The sequence below is a fragment of the Scyliorhinus torazame genome, chromosome 10, assembly GCF_047496885.1.
Source record: "Scyliorhinus torazame isolate Kashiwa2021f chromosome 10, sScyTor2.1, whole genome shotgun sequence".
In the NCBI taxonomy this organism is placed as follows: domain Eukaryota; kingdom Metazoa; phylum Chordata; class Chondrichthyes; order Carcharhiniformes; family Scyliorhinidae; genus Scyliorhinus; species Scyliorhinus torazame.
Genome location: NC_092716.1, coordinates 232,502,146 through 232,518,684, shown reverse-complemented (window position 1 = coordinate 232,518,684; position 16,539 = coordinate 232,502,146). Strand labels below are relative to the sequence as shown.

Sequence of the window (16,539 nt, the reverse complement as noted above, 5' to 3'; positions counted from 1 at the left end):
TTTCTCCCCGGATGGGGTCAGTATCACATTCAACAACCATCTGATGTTCGCAGTTAGCTGTCTACCCATAACTGCCTGCCTGGTCCTCTGCGACCACCTCTGGTGCGCAGTTCTCCAGTTTCTTGCCAGGACTTTTGCGAGTATTTTTGCATCCACATTGAGCAGCGAAACGTGCCTGTATGATCTGCATTCCGTTGGGTCTTTGTCTTTTTTGGGTATCAGCGATATGGTGGCCTGCGTTAGTGATGGTGGAAGGGTGTCTCTCGCTGGCAAATCTGCGAACATCTCCCGCAGGTGCGGGGTGAGAGCCGGTGCGAATCCTTTGTAGAGGTCCGCCGGGAACCCATCGGGTCCGAGCTCTTAGCCCACCTGCATGGAGTTGATGCTCTCCAGGACCTCTCCCAGTTCCATTGGTGCTTCTAGCTGCCCCCTGTCTGTCATCTCCCACGACGGGCATGTCCAGTCCAAAAAAACTGTTCCATCCCCGAGTCCCCGTCGAGAGACTCTGAAAAATGAAATGAATGAAAATGAAATGAAAATCGCTTATTGTCACGAGTAGGCTTCAAATGAAGTTACTGTGAAAAGCCCCTAGTCGCCACATTCCGGCGCCTGTTCGGGGAGGGTGTTACGCGAATTGAACCCACGCTGCTGGCTTGACATTGTCTGCTTTGAAAGCCAGCTATTTAGCCCTGTGCCAAACCAGCACTTGAGGTGTACAGTCCCCGGGCGAAGGCCTCTAACGCTTCATTGACCTTTTTATGTTCGGCTAACAGTCCGCCTCTGCTGTCCTTCACCTGTGCTATTTCCCTCGTGACTGCCAGCTTTCTCAGCTGGTGAGCCAGCAGGCAGCTAGCCATCTCTCCATGTCCATAAAAGGTCCCCCACGCCTGGCAGAGTTGGCGCATTGCCTTCCTGGTGGATAGCAGGTTAAAGCCCATTTGTAGTTTTTTACTCTCCGCCAGAAGCTCTACGGTCGGGGCCCTGGAGTATCTCCTGACGACCTCCAGGAATGAGTTGATCAGTTGCTGCCTAGCTGCCCTCTCTTCCCTATCTCTACGAGCCTCATGTATCTATGTTGGGGATTTCCGCCATGGTCTTCATAAACGCATTGTCGTCCAGTTGAGAGTAAACACGTTTACCAGAACTACCGGTGCCCGGTCCAGGACACCGCTGACCATGACATACCGCCCCCCTGGGTTCGTAACCATCATTATTGTCCAGAACACTGTCCTCTTGCTTATCAAAATTGCTACCCTCCTAGCTCTCGTCCCGGAGCAGGAATGGTAGGTCTGTCCCACCCAGCCCTTCCTTACCCGCATTTGGTCCTTCTCCCTAAGTCTCTTGGAGGAAGACTGTCAGCTTTCAAATTTCTCATATGGACGAAGACTCTTGATCTTTTCACTGTGCCGATTTGTCCCCTAACATTCCAGGTGACTATCCTGGTGGGGGGTTTCTGTTCCCCCCTCCTTCCTGCAGGATCAGCCATACTTACCTGGTGGATGCGCCTCTGCACTCCAGGGTTTCCCTTTGTTAGGGGGCCATCCAATATGGCCGCGGTCACCGTTCTCACAGTGAAGCCGTGTCCCTGCTGGGGTTTCCCTTTTGTCCATTGGGCACCCAACATTGCCGCCAACTGTGTGTGTGCCATGTGGGTGGACCCCTGCACCCCGGGGTTTCCCTTTGTTTAAGGATCCTCTAAGGTGGCTGCTTAAGGTACCATCTCGTTCCATCAACCCGAACCTGACCTGTTGAAGCCAGTCTAAAGCCCATCCTTTCCTCATCATTATGTTCCCCACATGGTCCCGATTCTCCCCTCTATCCCCCTTTCTACCCCCTCTATGTACTCACCCCCCTAACCTTCCCTCACCCCGCTCCCTGCTGGGAGATGCGACTTCCTCTTTCATACTTCCTGGCGCTAGCTTTCCCCACTAGTGGGGTGGCCCCCTCCCAGGGCTGATCTTTCCCCCTTCCTAGGCCGATCTGTTGCTGTCATCCCCTGCCTCCTCCTCACCCTCTCTGCTCTCTCCCCTTCCTTACTATGAGCTAGTGCTCCTATCCATAGCGAGGCAGTGCTGTTCTGTGCAAAAATTGTCCATGTCCATAACTTTTTCTTTCCCTGCGTCTTCCTTATCACTGCTTTGTTTGCCTTTATGCCCAGATCATTCACATACAGGAATTTGTCCGCTTCTGCCGGGGTGGTGAACAGTGTTCTTTATTCTGGAATGTCACCCAGAGACTGGCTGGGAATAACGTTCTGAATTTTATACTGTTCTTGTACAGGGTCGACTTTGCGTGGTTAAACTCGGCCTTGTGCTTTGCCAGGTCTGTCCCTGTCCTGATATACCGGTATTCAGTGTCCTTCCCAACTGCTCGCTTTGGTCTGCCGAGCCCAACGCAGGATCCTTTCCCGATCCTGCAACTTGGCATTTATCGCCCCTGGCCTTGGGCTTCGGTCGGAGTGACCTGTGGGCCCTGTCAATCTCCGGTGACCTGGGGAAGCTGTCCCTTCCAAACAAGTTGCCTAGCACCTGAGCCACGTAGTCAGTCGGGTCTCTGCCCTCGATCCCCTCTGGCAGGTCCACTATTGGAATATTCTGTCGCCTAGACGGTTCTCCTGATCCTTGACCTTCCTCTTCAAGCTCCCTTGGGTCACCACCAATCATTTTATCTCTGCTTCAAGGGCAGCGATCCTGTTGCTCTGGTCGGTCGATGCCCTTTCTGTTTTTTGGATTATTGTTCCCTGAGCCTCCAGCTTCTTCTGCATCTCATCGAGCGCCATCTGCATGGCGACCAGCACCTCCGCCACCTGGATTTCCACTTTTATCTCTTCCTTCATCGTGGTCAACTCCTTGGTTAGGAATATCTTCCATCCCTCTCCAGGTTAGTGGGAGGAGAGCTAGTTGTCCGGGTCGTCTGTCTCCCTCTCTCGGGGGTGGTAGGGACCGCTTGCTTTGTGGGTCCACCGGCTCACTCGCTTGCTGCTCCTGCCCTTTCCCACTGCTTCTGGCTCCCCTGCGGCCTCTTGAGCTACTGCTTGCAGGCATATTGCTCCTCTTCTCTACCTTTTTTTAAAGGAGTTGAATAAGCCTGAATTTTCGGGTTAAATTCAGCCAAAAGTGTTCTGGAGGAGAGCCACCTGATCACATCCCCCGTCACCGGAAGTCTCTCTTTTCCCCCCTCCTCCCCCATTTTTGTGTTATTGCTAACAAAAGCATAAAACATTTTAAATTTCAATGTACTTTCAGCAAATAATTTCTACATAGTTTTTAAATATGGAACTGTGCAGCCATCCTTGTTCTTCATGCTTTAATTATAAAAGTCAAAATTAGGTTATTTTGTAATGTATAGAATCTTATCACCTCTTTGGGATGATCCAAATTAACTTCACCATTGAATTACTGACAAATGAGACATGGTTTTTGCATGCTAGGAACCACATATATTCAGACATGGGGCCTGTCCTTTGCCGACAGAGGAAGCATGTCCAAATAATGTGCCTTTTTCAACTAAACAAAAGCTTGGGGGAATAGCCATTCCCTGGTTGATTCCCCATGGCACCCACGGCAATGCCTTGACCAATCAGTTGACTGCCTGGTTTGAATTTGAACAAAAGCTTGACAGTTAACTGTTCCCTGCTGCATTCTCCATGGCAATGTCTCTAGACAATCAGCACACTCTTCTCATGCAGTTTAAGTTATCCCCTTTTATGTTAGTATTTCTTGTGAGCTGTGCTGATGTGTGCAAGATGAAAAGCTTCAATAGCTTGCCTCTTTACTTTTCAACAGTAATCAAGTTCTGTACTCCCAAACAACTATTGAATCAGTTTGTATGCGTAGTGGCTTATGTAGGCAAATGCAGCAATAAATTTGCATACAGAATGTCTCACCAACAACAAAGCCACGAGTGGCCAGTTAATTTGATATAGGTGGTGGTGGAGGAATGTGTGGTGACCAGGATGTGCAAACTCCCTGCTCTTTCAATAATACCACAGGATTTTTACACCCAGGTGAACATGCAGAAAGGAATTGATATCTTTCATGTCTTATGCTTCTGACAGTTCAGTACTGCAAAGTCCTACCATTGGGATTTAACCCATGATTGCCTGACTCCTAGGTCAGAACGCTACGAACGAAGTCAAAAAGTGAAAGATAATTATTGGCTAATCAGGATATCTTTAACACGTGTTGGTAAATTATTAAACTTGGGTTAATAAAAACAGTAAAAGTCTTGGTTTCAAAAAGTGTACCTTCATCTCTGTTGAAATGAATGATTGTTAATTAAAGGAGTGGAAGAGGATAGAGTATTTTGTTATTGGGTGCTGCACGCAAGTTGGAAATTGCTCTTCTCGCTCAAAGATTTATCTGTTACAATCATTGCCTCTGGTAAGTTGAACTTTGTCTTTTTTGTCATCAGGCAATATTACTGGTACGATGAAAGGGGAAAGAAAATCAAGTGCACAGCCCCACAGTACGTGGACTTTGTAATGACTTCTGTACAAAAATTTGTGACAGATGAAGATATTTTTCCAACAAAATATGGTAGGTTTGGGGTATAGTTTTCCATTGTTTTGAGCAGCAGAACCATCACTGGTGCGGATTATTCATTTCAACTGAACGTTTTTTATTTGTCGTGTTTAATTATGTACCGCAAACCTCTGTAATTTTTGATTGACCTCTGGGTTTGGAAGAGAAGGTTCAGAGACTCTGCTTTTTCATTGCTAAATCGCTGGCTTTGAAAGCAGACCAAGGCAGGCCAGCAGCACGGTTCAATTCCCGTACCAGCCTCCCCGAACAGGCGCCGGAATGTGGCGACTAGGGGCTTTTCACAGTTATTTCATTTGAAGCCTACTTGTGACAATAAGCGATTTTCATTCATTTCATTTTCATTTGCTATTTTGAAGTTTGGTTCAGTAAATGTCAGACCGAAAAAATTGTTTAAAAAATTTTTTTGTTAAAGTTTTGCATAATAAATAGTAATAATCCTAACGCAGCAAAATAGAGTGAACATTAACATAGTGCAAAAAGAGAACATACAATAGCAAATTAACTAGACGTAACCCCACGCGCCTCAGTCTTCCCACACCCTCCCAACGGAGCACTCACCCCCACTCCCCTATGGGTCGCTGGTGACGTTTTACTTTTCCCTGAGAAGTCATCGGACGGTATTATGCCCCCGCTCAACAGCAGCAGCTCGGTACACTTGGCAAAATTATTTACACACATAAGTAGGCATCTGTTCGTGGTGTTGTCGTCCCTTGCTTCTCCCAGACGGAGTTCATTGTCTCGTGCACACTTCCGCTTCTGCGGCCCTCCCGTCTTCCCCGTTTTCTCTGTTCCTGTGGAAGTTAAGTTTGTTAACATTTCCCTGCCTCCCCCTCCCTGGCTCCCCTCTATTGTTCCCTGTCTCTTCCCTCTACCCCCCCCCCCCCCCCCCCCACCCCGTGGTTCGCCTTTCTTTCCTCTTAGATTTAGCTTTCCCTGTCTCTCTCTTTCCCCCCCCCCGGTCTATTTCTGCCTCTCATGCTTTGGCTACTTTCCCCTGTTTCTTGGCTACCTGGCTATTCTTCCGCTTTTTGTTGGCCACAAACAGGTCTCGGAACAATTGGGTGAATGGCTCCCACATTCTGTGTAAGCCGTCGCCTGACCCTTGGATGGCGAATTTGATTTTCTCCATTTGGAGAGATTCCGAGAGTCGGACAGCCAGTCTGCAGCTTTGGGTGGTGCTGCTGGCCGCCAGCCGAACAGGATTGTACGGCGGGCGATCAGGGAGGCAAAGGCAAGGGCGTCTGCCCCCCTCCCCAGGAATAGATCTGGCTGGTCTGAAACCCCGAAGACCGCCACTTTCGGGCATGACTTCACTCTCACCCCCACCACTTTGGACATTGCCTCGAAGAAGGCTGTCCAGTACTCCACAAGTCTGGGCAGGACCAAAACATGTAGGCGTGGTTGGCCGGGCCTCCTGGGCACCGTTCACATCTGTCCTTCACCTCCGGGAAGAACCTACCCATAAGAGTTCTTGTTAAGTGGGCTCTATGTACCACTTTTAGTTGCGTCAGGCTGAGCCTTGCGCACGTGGAGGTGGAGTTGACCTTATGCAGTGCTTCGCTCCAGAGTCTCCACCCTATTTCGATCCCGAGGTTGCAGGGCAGACCAAAATCTGACATGGAAAAACTGATCCTTTGTTGAGCTTTTGTCTTTAACCAAGTGTTCCAAGTAGCTCCCTTTCTATTACCTCTGCATTATCTATTACTATTGGGATGGTACTAGTGTCCTCCACTGTGAAAACTGAGGCAGAATATTGATTTAGCTTCTCTGCTATTTCTGTGTTCTCCATTAACTCCCTGGCCTCATCTGCCAAGAGACTAGCATTCAATTTAGCTACTCTCTTCCCTTTTATATACTTATGAAAGCATTTGCTATCCTTTTTTATAACTTGCACTCGTTTTCTTTCATAATTTACCTTTGCTATTTTTATTTTTTTAATAACCCTTTGTTGATCTTTAAAATTTGCAATCTTCCAGCCGGCCACTGGCCTTTGTCGTTGTTACCTTTAATTTCATTGCTTAGGCATGAATGTATTTTCCCCCTCTTACAATCTTTCCTCCTCTCTGGAATATATTTTATTTGGGAGGAATTGAAAATTTCCTTAAACAACTGCTGCTGCTCATCAATTGTCCTACCTTTTAGTCTTCCTGCCCACTCCACTAGGACCAAATCTGTCCTCATGCCGCTATAATGACCTTTGTCTAACTCCAGAACTAGCGTGGGACTCCAGTTTCTCGTCCTCAAACTGAATTGGAAATTCTATCATGCTACGATCACACTTCCCTCAAGGATCCTTAACTATGATCACTCTTCCCTAGAAGATCCTTAACTGTGAGGTCATTAATTAATCCCTCCACATTGTGTAATACCAAATCCAGGATAGCCTGCTCCCTTGTTCCTCAACATATTGCTCCGAAATGCAGTCTCTGATATCTTCAATGAACTCTCCCTGAGGCTACCCTTGCCAATTTGATTAGTCCGGTCTATATGGAATAATAAAATCACCCGTGATTATTGTCGTATCTTTCTTACAAGCCTCCAATATTTCCTGGTTTGTACTGCATTCCATTGCGAAAATACTGTTTGGGGAACTATACATTACTCCCACTAAGAACTTTCCTTTGCTAGTTCTTATTTCTATCCAGACTGATCCCACCTCTTGATCTCCAGTACCTATATCATTTCTCACGACAGCACTGATCCCTTCCTTTACCAGCAAAGCTACACCACCTCCTTTCACTTTCTGTCTATCCTTTCAAAATCCTGAGTACCTTTGGATATTCAACTCCCAGACCGAGTCTCTTTGTAACATGTCTCAGTAATTGCCACCAAATAATTCCCTTTGGCTCAATTTGCGCTGTTAGCTCATTAATTTTGTTCCAAATACTTTGTGCATTCAGACACAAAGCCTTTAAGCTTCTTCTATTTCAAATTTCTCTACTCTGTCTGATTCCTTGGTACAGTATTGCTTTCACACGTTCTGCTCTTTTATTTTATACTTTTGAGGTTGTGAGCTCCAAGGCTGTAATGGTGGTTGTGGAGTGGAGACCATGTCGGGAACATCCTTGGACTGGCTCCCAGGCCACATGATACACGTGCCTGATTTTCTTTTCAGCTCACTGTTTGCTGGCGGAGAAGGAGATGAATCTTCCAGTGACTCCACACATTGCCATCAACAGGAATCCCAGTAGACGATGAATAAGGGGGTGAGGGAGGTCATGCTGCAGTTGGAGGCTGAGGGTGAGGGCGTAGAGCGCGGAAGTGACCTGAATGTTGAAAACGTTCCCAAACTCCCCTTTGGCATGGCTCTTCTCTCCTTTGGGGCTGAGCAGGCCGAGGGTAATCTTGATAATTGTTAGCAGTTTACAGCTCAGACCATGGACAAATTTCTATGCTCCCAGCAGCGAGCCTTCTGGTTAAGGTGACAACCCCTCCACCCATAATTTGGCAGTTGACACTATTACAAGAAAGTCAATTTTTTCATTAATCACACCCTGTTAACCATGCCTTGTTGGGGTCAAAGCTGCCCTACAATCTAATGAACGTTATAATCATGATGTAGTTAATGCTGCCATCGTCCTTTCTATATTTTTTCATTGCATTCGGGATTTGATTTGGTGATGTGGTCAGTTTTGTCATTTGTTGATCTGGAAATGGTTTTTGCTGACCCAGAATTTAATAGTAGACAGTTAATGGTGCAGCAGGTACTGTGGAATTAAAGGTGTTTGGCGGATAGCACCCAAGGTATGAAAACTAACCCGATGTATGTGAAAAGAATATTGCAGCAGTATGTATATATGAGGTATAGGAAGGAGTTGGGGAATAGCCCTTTAGCATAACTGAGATGAACATTGTAATGAATATAAGAAATTGTCATATTTTATATATATTTTTGCAGTAATTCTTTTGCAAGTATTATTAAAATTTGGGTTGAGGTGCATACAGACAGTACAGAGCGGTGATTAAGGTATCGTAAAAGTTATGTTATCATTGATTTGCAGATGAAGCGTACTGCTAATAGATCTTGAGAACCATTTTGCCTGTTTACAGACAGCTAGCTAATGGAATATTGTTCAGGTTTGAAGGACCCCAGCGGTGTATATTTTGAGCGGTTTTCTGTTTGGTCCTGGCTAATCAAGTCATGGGGCATGTTGCCAGAAGAGACAAAAGAATGCCATATGCTTTGGGTGCAGGTGATGTAGTTTACGTGAGGAGCCAGGGCTATCTGAAAAGTCGGTAGGTCCTAGAACTCTAGTCTGAACAATGGTGTTTCAGTTTGGTCCTGAGAGGTTCTCTCTGCACAGAGAAAAGGAAGTAAAACCCTGGATGAGTGGTATTTGAAATATATTGGTTGGCTTAACTGGAATATAGTGGTAGGTTTAGAAGCAAATTAAGGTTTCTTCTTTTACTGTTAACTGTAAGGCTATTTCTTTGTGGCTAATGTGGTTAATTCTGCGATTAAATTAAAGTTTGTTTTAACATAAAATATACCCATTGGTCAGTATCATCACTCCTGTGGCGCAGTAACATTTCCTTACAGTTTTACAAATTGCAAATAGTTAGGTTTTTATTCGGGATCCTAACGCTATGGAGGAGTAGAGAAAATGCCCATTCAAAGAGGTGTTGGCTTCTTTGGCATACGTTGGAATAGAACCAGGAGGCGGCTGTGTTATGTGAAAGGGTAAGTGATGTAGGCAGGACAGAAACCAGACTTTAACAGGAGTGCAGTTCAAGGGCCTCTGCTTTGATATTTTTTTTGTTGCAGATACCTTGTCTCCTGTGGCAAGTCACGGGCATTTTGAAAGATGCATAGCCATAATTGTTTTTGCCAGAGCTGTATCTTTTTCTTAAGTTTCTATTGTGTCATTTCATAGTTAGTGTTACTGAACAGCACTGAATTGTACATCACTGACTTTGTATACAAGTCAAAATTCCTGACCATAGTATGACAGGATTTGACTTGCGCGATACGGTTACCAAGATGGTTACCAAATATAGAACCACCGCATCAAAATGTTTGAACAGACTTGTAATTTTCAGTGACTCAAATATACAGTAAGTCATGATATAAACAGCCACTTACAACTGTTACTGGTGTAAAATATAATCAGAGATACTTCCTTGCAAATAATGGGAGTGTAGAGTTGCATTATAGACTGGGCTTCAGAATTGCATTGTGTCATAAAGTTCCTTAATATTTTGAAGTATTGCACTATTGTAGTTTGGCGATTACGATCATAAGTGACGTTACTTCTAAGATTAATTTCCTTTTTGAGTTTTAGGTTGGTAAGAGAGATCGGGGGTTTCTTGGATTTTATCCGGTACTTTACTATGAAATATCAAAAAATTTATATCTAAAAGCTGGGGATGTTTTGGCTACTTCTCAGGAGTTTTGTTTGTAAAATGCAGCCATAACTTACAAAGGGAGGTTGGGATGTTGCAGTGAACCACTTTCCGTGGGTGCGAACTGAACATTCCTGCATGTGAATCAGGAGAAGGTGGTGATGCGATTCCACAGTGGTGTGGTGCTCCCCCTAGTGGAACTTATTTCGCATTCGCTGAATGAGATTTAAGGACTGGTCCCTGCATGCCATTTGTACCAATCTTTTTGGAAACCACAAATTTTCAGTTAGATTTTGGACCAAGTGTTAGTTGCATCACATGTGTTAAATTACTTGGCCATGTCCTACAAAGTTAGTAGGCTACACCAAGAAAACCGCATTAAACATTTAACATAATAAGACATCCCAAGGCATTATATATCAAAATATGACACCGATTCAGATAGAGTTATTAAGTCAGATGGCCAAAAACCTGGTCAAAGAAGTACGTTTAAGGAGTATTGTAAAAGAGGAAAGCGAGGCAGAGAGGTGTAGGGAGGGTATTTCAGAATTTAGAGTCGAGTAGCTCTGCCTTTAGTTACCTAATGCTGGAGTTATTAGAACTGGGGGTGCTCCAGAGGCAGGAATTCGAGAAGTGCAGACATAGGAGCCACATATGACTTAAGAGCAGGAGGAGGCCATTCAGCCCTTGGAACTTGCACCACCATTCAATACGATCATGGCTGATCTAGTCATGCCTCAAGTCTACTTTACATCTGTCCCCTATAACCCTTAGACTCCCTTCTCTATCAAAGATCTGTCTAACTCTGCTTTGAATAAATTCAATGGCCCAACCTCCACTGCTTTCTGGGGAAGAGCATTCCACAGACAAGCGACCTTTCAGAGAAAGAAGTTATCCTCATTTCCATCTTAAATGGTAGACCTCTTATTTTTAAACTGACACCTGATTCTGGTCTGTCCCACAAGTATCATAGAATTTACAGTGCAGAAGGAGGCCATTCGGCCCATCGCGTTTGCACCGGCCCTTGGAAAGAGCATCCTACCCCAGTAACCCCACCCTATCCCAGTAACCCCACCCAATCCAACCTTTTTGGACACTAAGGGCAATTTAGCATGACCAATCCACGTAACCTGCATATTTTTGGACTGTGGGAGGAAACCAGAGCACCCGGAGGAAACCCACAGGATGAACGTGCAAACTCCGCACAGATAGTGACCCCAGCCGGGAATCGAACCTGGGACCCTGGAGCGGCGAAGCAACTGTGCTAACCAATGTGCTAATCCCCTTAGAATATTATGTTTCTATAAGATCACACCTCATTCTTCTAAACTGCATTAAATATGGGCCCAACATATCCAATCTTTTTTGGAAGCTAAGCCCCTCCCTCATCTCTAATGCAATTATATCCTTTTTCAAATAAGGAGACCAAAACTGTACACCGTATTCCCGATGTGGTCTCACCAAGGCCTTGTACAGCTTCAGTAAAACTTTCCTACTTTTATATCTCATGCCCTTTGCAATTAACGGCAACATTCAGTTTGCCTTCTTGATCACTTGCTGTTCATGCTAACTTTTTGTGATACATGTACCAGAACATTCAGATCCCTCTATACTGAGCTCTGCAGTTTCCATTTAAATAGTATACAGAATTTTTATTCTTCCTGTCAAAATGGACAAGTTCACATTTTCTCACCTGTTCCATCTGCCAAATTTCTGCCAACTCGTATCCATTGCCGACCTCTACCTCTTGACTACTTACTTTCTTATCTTGGTGTTGTCGGCAAATTTAGCTGCCATACATTCGACCCCTTCATCCAAATCATTGTAAATAGTTGAGGCCCCAGCACTGATCCCCGTAGAACTCCAATAGTTACAGCTTGCCAACCTAAAAAAGACCCATTTATCCTGACCAACAAACTCTTTATCCATGCTCATATGTTACCTCCTACACCATATCATTTTTCTTGTTGTAGTCTTGGAGAGTGGTGGAGCTTGGGTAATTGTAGAGATGGGGAGGGAAAAGGCCATGCAGAAATTTGAAAACAATAATGAGAATTTTAAAATCAAGAACTTGCTTGACTGGGGGCCAGTGGACCGTGCTTTCTTCATTTAAGACGCTCCTTTAAAAAAAACTACCTTTTGTGTATCTCCTTATGTGGCTCAGTGTCATATTTTGTTTTATCAAGCTCCTGTAAAATATCTTGAAATGCTTATCTCTTAATTATGTTAAAGGTGTTACATAAATATGAATTGTAAGGTGCCACATAAAAGATGAATACATATAATAAGGGCTTGTGGTAATATATTATGGATAATGAATTGGTTAAATGACAAGAACCAGAGAGTAGGGATGAAAGGAGCATTTTCAAATTGACAGGCTGTACCTAGTGGAGTGCTGTAAGATTCAGTGCTGGCACCTAGAATCATAGAATCCCTATAGTGCAGTGCCCATCGAGTCTGCACTAACCCTACAAGAGAGCACCCCACCGAAGCACATGTCTCTACCCTATCCCTGCCTAACCTTTTGGACACTAAGGGGCAATTTAGCATGGCCAACCCACCTAGCCTGTACATCTTTTGTACTGTGGGAACAAACTGGAGCACCTGGGGGAAACCCGCGTAGACATGGGGAGCATGTGCAAGCAGTCAGCCAAGGACAGAATTGAACCCAGGTCCCTGGCTTTGTGAGGCAGCAGTGCTAACCACTGTGCCACCGTGCTGCCCAGCACCTATTTGAAATCTATGTTGATAGCTTAGCTGAAGTGACGAGGAGTAATGTATCCATGTTTGCTGACCATATATTCCCACATTCCCATCTAGCTATGCAAGCTGTGAGAGGGAAAAAGAAGCTACAAAGAGATATAGACAGGTTAAAAGGGTATGTCTTTACCCTGCTCCAAGGTGGCAGATGGAGAAGAATGTGGGGGACTGGTAGTGATAAAGCAGAATATTTTTGAAAAGGCATGGATGTTCAGGGAGATTTGCGTGTGCTTGGAAACTCAGCATACAGGTATAGCAACAATTAGGAAGGCAAATGTCATGTTGGCCTTTATTGCAAGGGATTCGAGAGCAAGAATAAGGAAGTCTGGCTGTAGTTTTACAGAGCTTTGGTGAGACTACAGCTGGAGTGCCTGGGCAGCTAAAGAAGAATATACTTTCTGGGATAGGGTGGGGGCATGGGTCTAGATCAGGTGCTCTTTCAGAAGATCTGTGCAGAGTCAATGGGCCGAATGGCCTCCTTCTGCACTGTCGGGATTCAAAGTTTATGTGTGGTCACGGAGATGCCATAGTGCGGGGTAGAGGGGCAGACATACGCAGGAAAAAGGGAGGACAGAGGGCAGGATGAGCCCCAGCAGCCAATTATAAAACTGGCTTAAAGTCTCAGGGAACCAAAGCAAGCATTCTACCCAGCCTGCCTCCAGAGGCAGCAGGCCCGACTCGATCACTCACCCACACTACTCTCTCTTCCCTCCCTCTGTCAAATGAAAATCTCTTGCGTAGAGGTCACTTATATGGAGACGGGTCTGCCAAGCCAGGAGATTTACTGGCTCAAGCTTCCCACCTCTCTGGCAGAAGTCTGCCCTCAGTATTACCTCTCAGTTTTATAAACTCCAGAGAATATAGACCCAATTTATTCAACCTTTCCTCTTGGGCACCCCCCCCATGGAACCAATTTATTGAATCTTTGCTAGACCGCCCCCTTTTGGACACTATGGGGCAATTCTAACAATGAGAGTTCTCAGTCATGCACACTAGAAAAAATTATCATGGAAACCCATTCAAAGATTTTAAAATTCCTCGTGATCAATTTGTTACAAAAGCAGATAAATCTCTATTCAGCAACCACCTCACAAAGACTGGTAATCCTTTAATAACCTCTTGAAATGATCTGTTAGATTAGAATGTAAACTTGGCCCTCTCTGTTGAGATAGGTGGTTTCGGAGCTTTTGAAACTCAGCCAAGCATTCATAATGGACTCCGCAGTAATAACGGCCTTTAGAAAATGTCAACAGAGAAGCATATTGAAACTGCAGGAACCAATTGCAATTTCTTTTCTAGGCTACACCAGATGACATGTCAGTATTTTGTGTATAAATGTCTGGGGATTTAAATAACTTGCATTCATGACTTTTAACATATCATATCCTCTCTCCAAGAGTTTTTACATCTCCTCCATAAATTTGACTCCCACACTGCAGATGAAAGCCTTGGAACAGCTAAAATACAGTCTAGCTGAAATCGCACTAATTTCAAATGGCTCAGATGGGTTCGGGTTTTCTGCCTATGGGAATCACATCCTTTCCCCCACTGGTAAAATAGGATCTGCTGAAATGGAGGTGCTTCCACCAGCTATTTTTAAAGGTCTCCACAGTCAGCCTGACTTCACGAAAGTTCCACCCTCAAGGTTGTTTTGCCTGGCTGGGGAACCTGGAACCTGGCATAGTTCAGGATTAAGGGGATACATTATTTAAGCCTGAGATGATAAAACATTTCTTCACTCAGAGAATTGAGAGTCGTTGGAATTGTCTACTGCAGAAGGTTCTGGATGCCCCAGCGTTAAGTATATCCAAGGCAAAGGTCGACAGATTTTTGAACCCCATGGGAATCTAGAGAAATGAGAAGCAGGAAAGTGGAGTTGAGGCAGAAGTTCAGCCATGTTCACATTGAATGAGGGAGCAGGCTCAAGGATCCACCTGGCCTACTCTATTTATCATGTTGTAATGCTGGATGCCTAATCGCTTAACCGCAAAGGCTAATTATGATTGGGTCCTAAATGTGTTTCTCTCTTTCATTGCAGGCAAAGACTTTCCAAACTCGTTTGAGTCTTTAGTCAAAAAGATCTGCAGGTTTCTGTTCCATGTACTGACTCACATCTACTGGGCTCATTTTAAGGAGACTGTTGCACTGGAACTGCACGGACATTTAAACGCACTGTACATGCATTTCATGTTATTTATAAGGGAATTCAATTTGGTAGATCCCAAGGAAACACTTGTCATGGATGACCTGACTGAAATCCTCTACAGCAACGCAGCAGCACAGAACCATGTCAAGGAAAGATGAACCACGTGCCGAGGAAAGACATCTGATCATGAAGACTGTGGGACTTAACTGAAATGTGCAGGATCAAGCGTGGAGCCTCACTTCACACTCTAAAATGCGATGTTTACTTTTAGGAGAGAACCACATTTGACATGGGAAGATGCTTTCTAGAATGGTGGTACTGCCATTTTTAATATATTATGATATGTTATTAAAAAAAAATGACTAACTTTGAAGTGGCATGCTGGCAAACATGCTCTGTTAACTGCTTCTCCCCTGCTGAGTAGGAATGGAATGGATAAGCCTTGGTTTTAACCCAGGAAAACAGAGGTTGGAATTTGTACGGTTATAATCTTGGAATACTGGAGCTATCATGTTGCTCTGGCAACTATTCAAGTACCTCATTATTATCGCTTGGACCAGTTCCGCACGACAGGAATAATTTTTCTTCGCACATTCTACGTGCAAGCTCCATAGATATATTCTAAAAGAAAACTAAAGTGCAGCTTATAAACAATACTTTGGCTTGCCTTCAGACCTGTGGGACGAAAATTATTTTTCCCTCATTAAGCAATTCTATACTCAGTTAACCTTGCAGAGTATCCTCACTCTCTAGACGAATAAGTCAAAGGCTGTGCTGCTGAGGAGCAAATAGCATGCAAAGATGGGCCCTGCAGTCAGGCCTGGTTCAGGCCTCTGCTCTGGCACATTTTAATGGTGAGCTTCTTGTTGCCTTCTCACCCTTGCTCAGCTATCTGGGAAATGTTCCTGATCGGGCAGGAAGGTGAAAGTCCGCCTGATGTCCCTTCAAAGGTAGCCACTTCAGGGTGTACACACATTTCTCTGTAAATACTGTTTAAAGTTGAGGTTGGCGTGCTGTACATGAATGCAAATAGCGACCCCAGTTTTTCCATCAGTTCATTCTTGATTTATGGTTATTTTCATTTTCTGTTATAATGCTTCTAAGTTTAGCCAAGTAGCTCGCACTCATGTTTGCTAGGAATTAAAGAAAGGGGGGGTGGAGATTGGGGTTCAGTATACAGATTTCCAATCTCAGTTGCCTCATTTTTGGTTTTAAAACTTGAGGGACAGCACACAATATTTCATTTTAATTATCATTTTATTTAGAAGTGTAGGGTTTTTTTTTTTTGCTGTTTAAGTTTCTCTTGCGTTGGAACATGTTGCACTTGAACCTTGTTCGTTGTAGTCAACCTTGGTTTCCAGGTGTGTTCAAGCAAATTTATTTTGTTTTTGGCTTCATTAATATAAAATTACAAATAAAAATAGTGATTATAAAACAATGGAGATTGTCTTCTGTAAGTAAGATGTATATGTTTCTGAAGTTCTCCAGGTATTCGCTGCGTTCTAGGCCTTAGACTGCTGACATTAATGATGATAGGGCTACAGTCCGACGTTGACACCATGTGCTAAATGTAAGAGTGATTAATTAATTCTGTGCAGGGATCAAGATTATACTGTGTTTCAATCTTCGCTATAATTATCAGTCAGACCACCCTCTGACCGTGGCGATCTTCAGAGAAGATGGGATGTTACTTGTACAGCGGTAACAATGCAAGCTTTGGCATTCTTGTTTATTTTCAGTTTTGAT

General features: G+C 44.3%; 1 protein-coding gene across 4 annotated transcripts in view; it reads left to right on the top strand.

Annotated features, from left to right (window-relative positions):
• Positions 1-16,231, top strand: part of LOC140384656 (MOB kinase activator 2) — a 256,030-nt gene extending 239,799 nt beyond the window's left edge. For all 4 annotated transcript variants that reach the window (XM_072466569.1, XM_072466568.1, XM_072466567.1 and 1 more), the window contains exons 4-5: positions 4,414-4,538; positions 14,686-16,231. In XM_072466569.1, the coding sequence (XP_072322670.1) occupies positions 4,414-4,538; positions 14,686-14,951 (391 nt within the window). In that variant the 3' untranslated portion in view covers positions 14,952-16,231. The remainder of the gene's footprint in view (positions 1-4,413; positions 4,539-14,685) is intronic.
• The last annotated feature ends 308 nt before the right edge of the window (positions 16,232-16,539 follow it).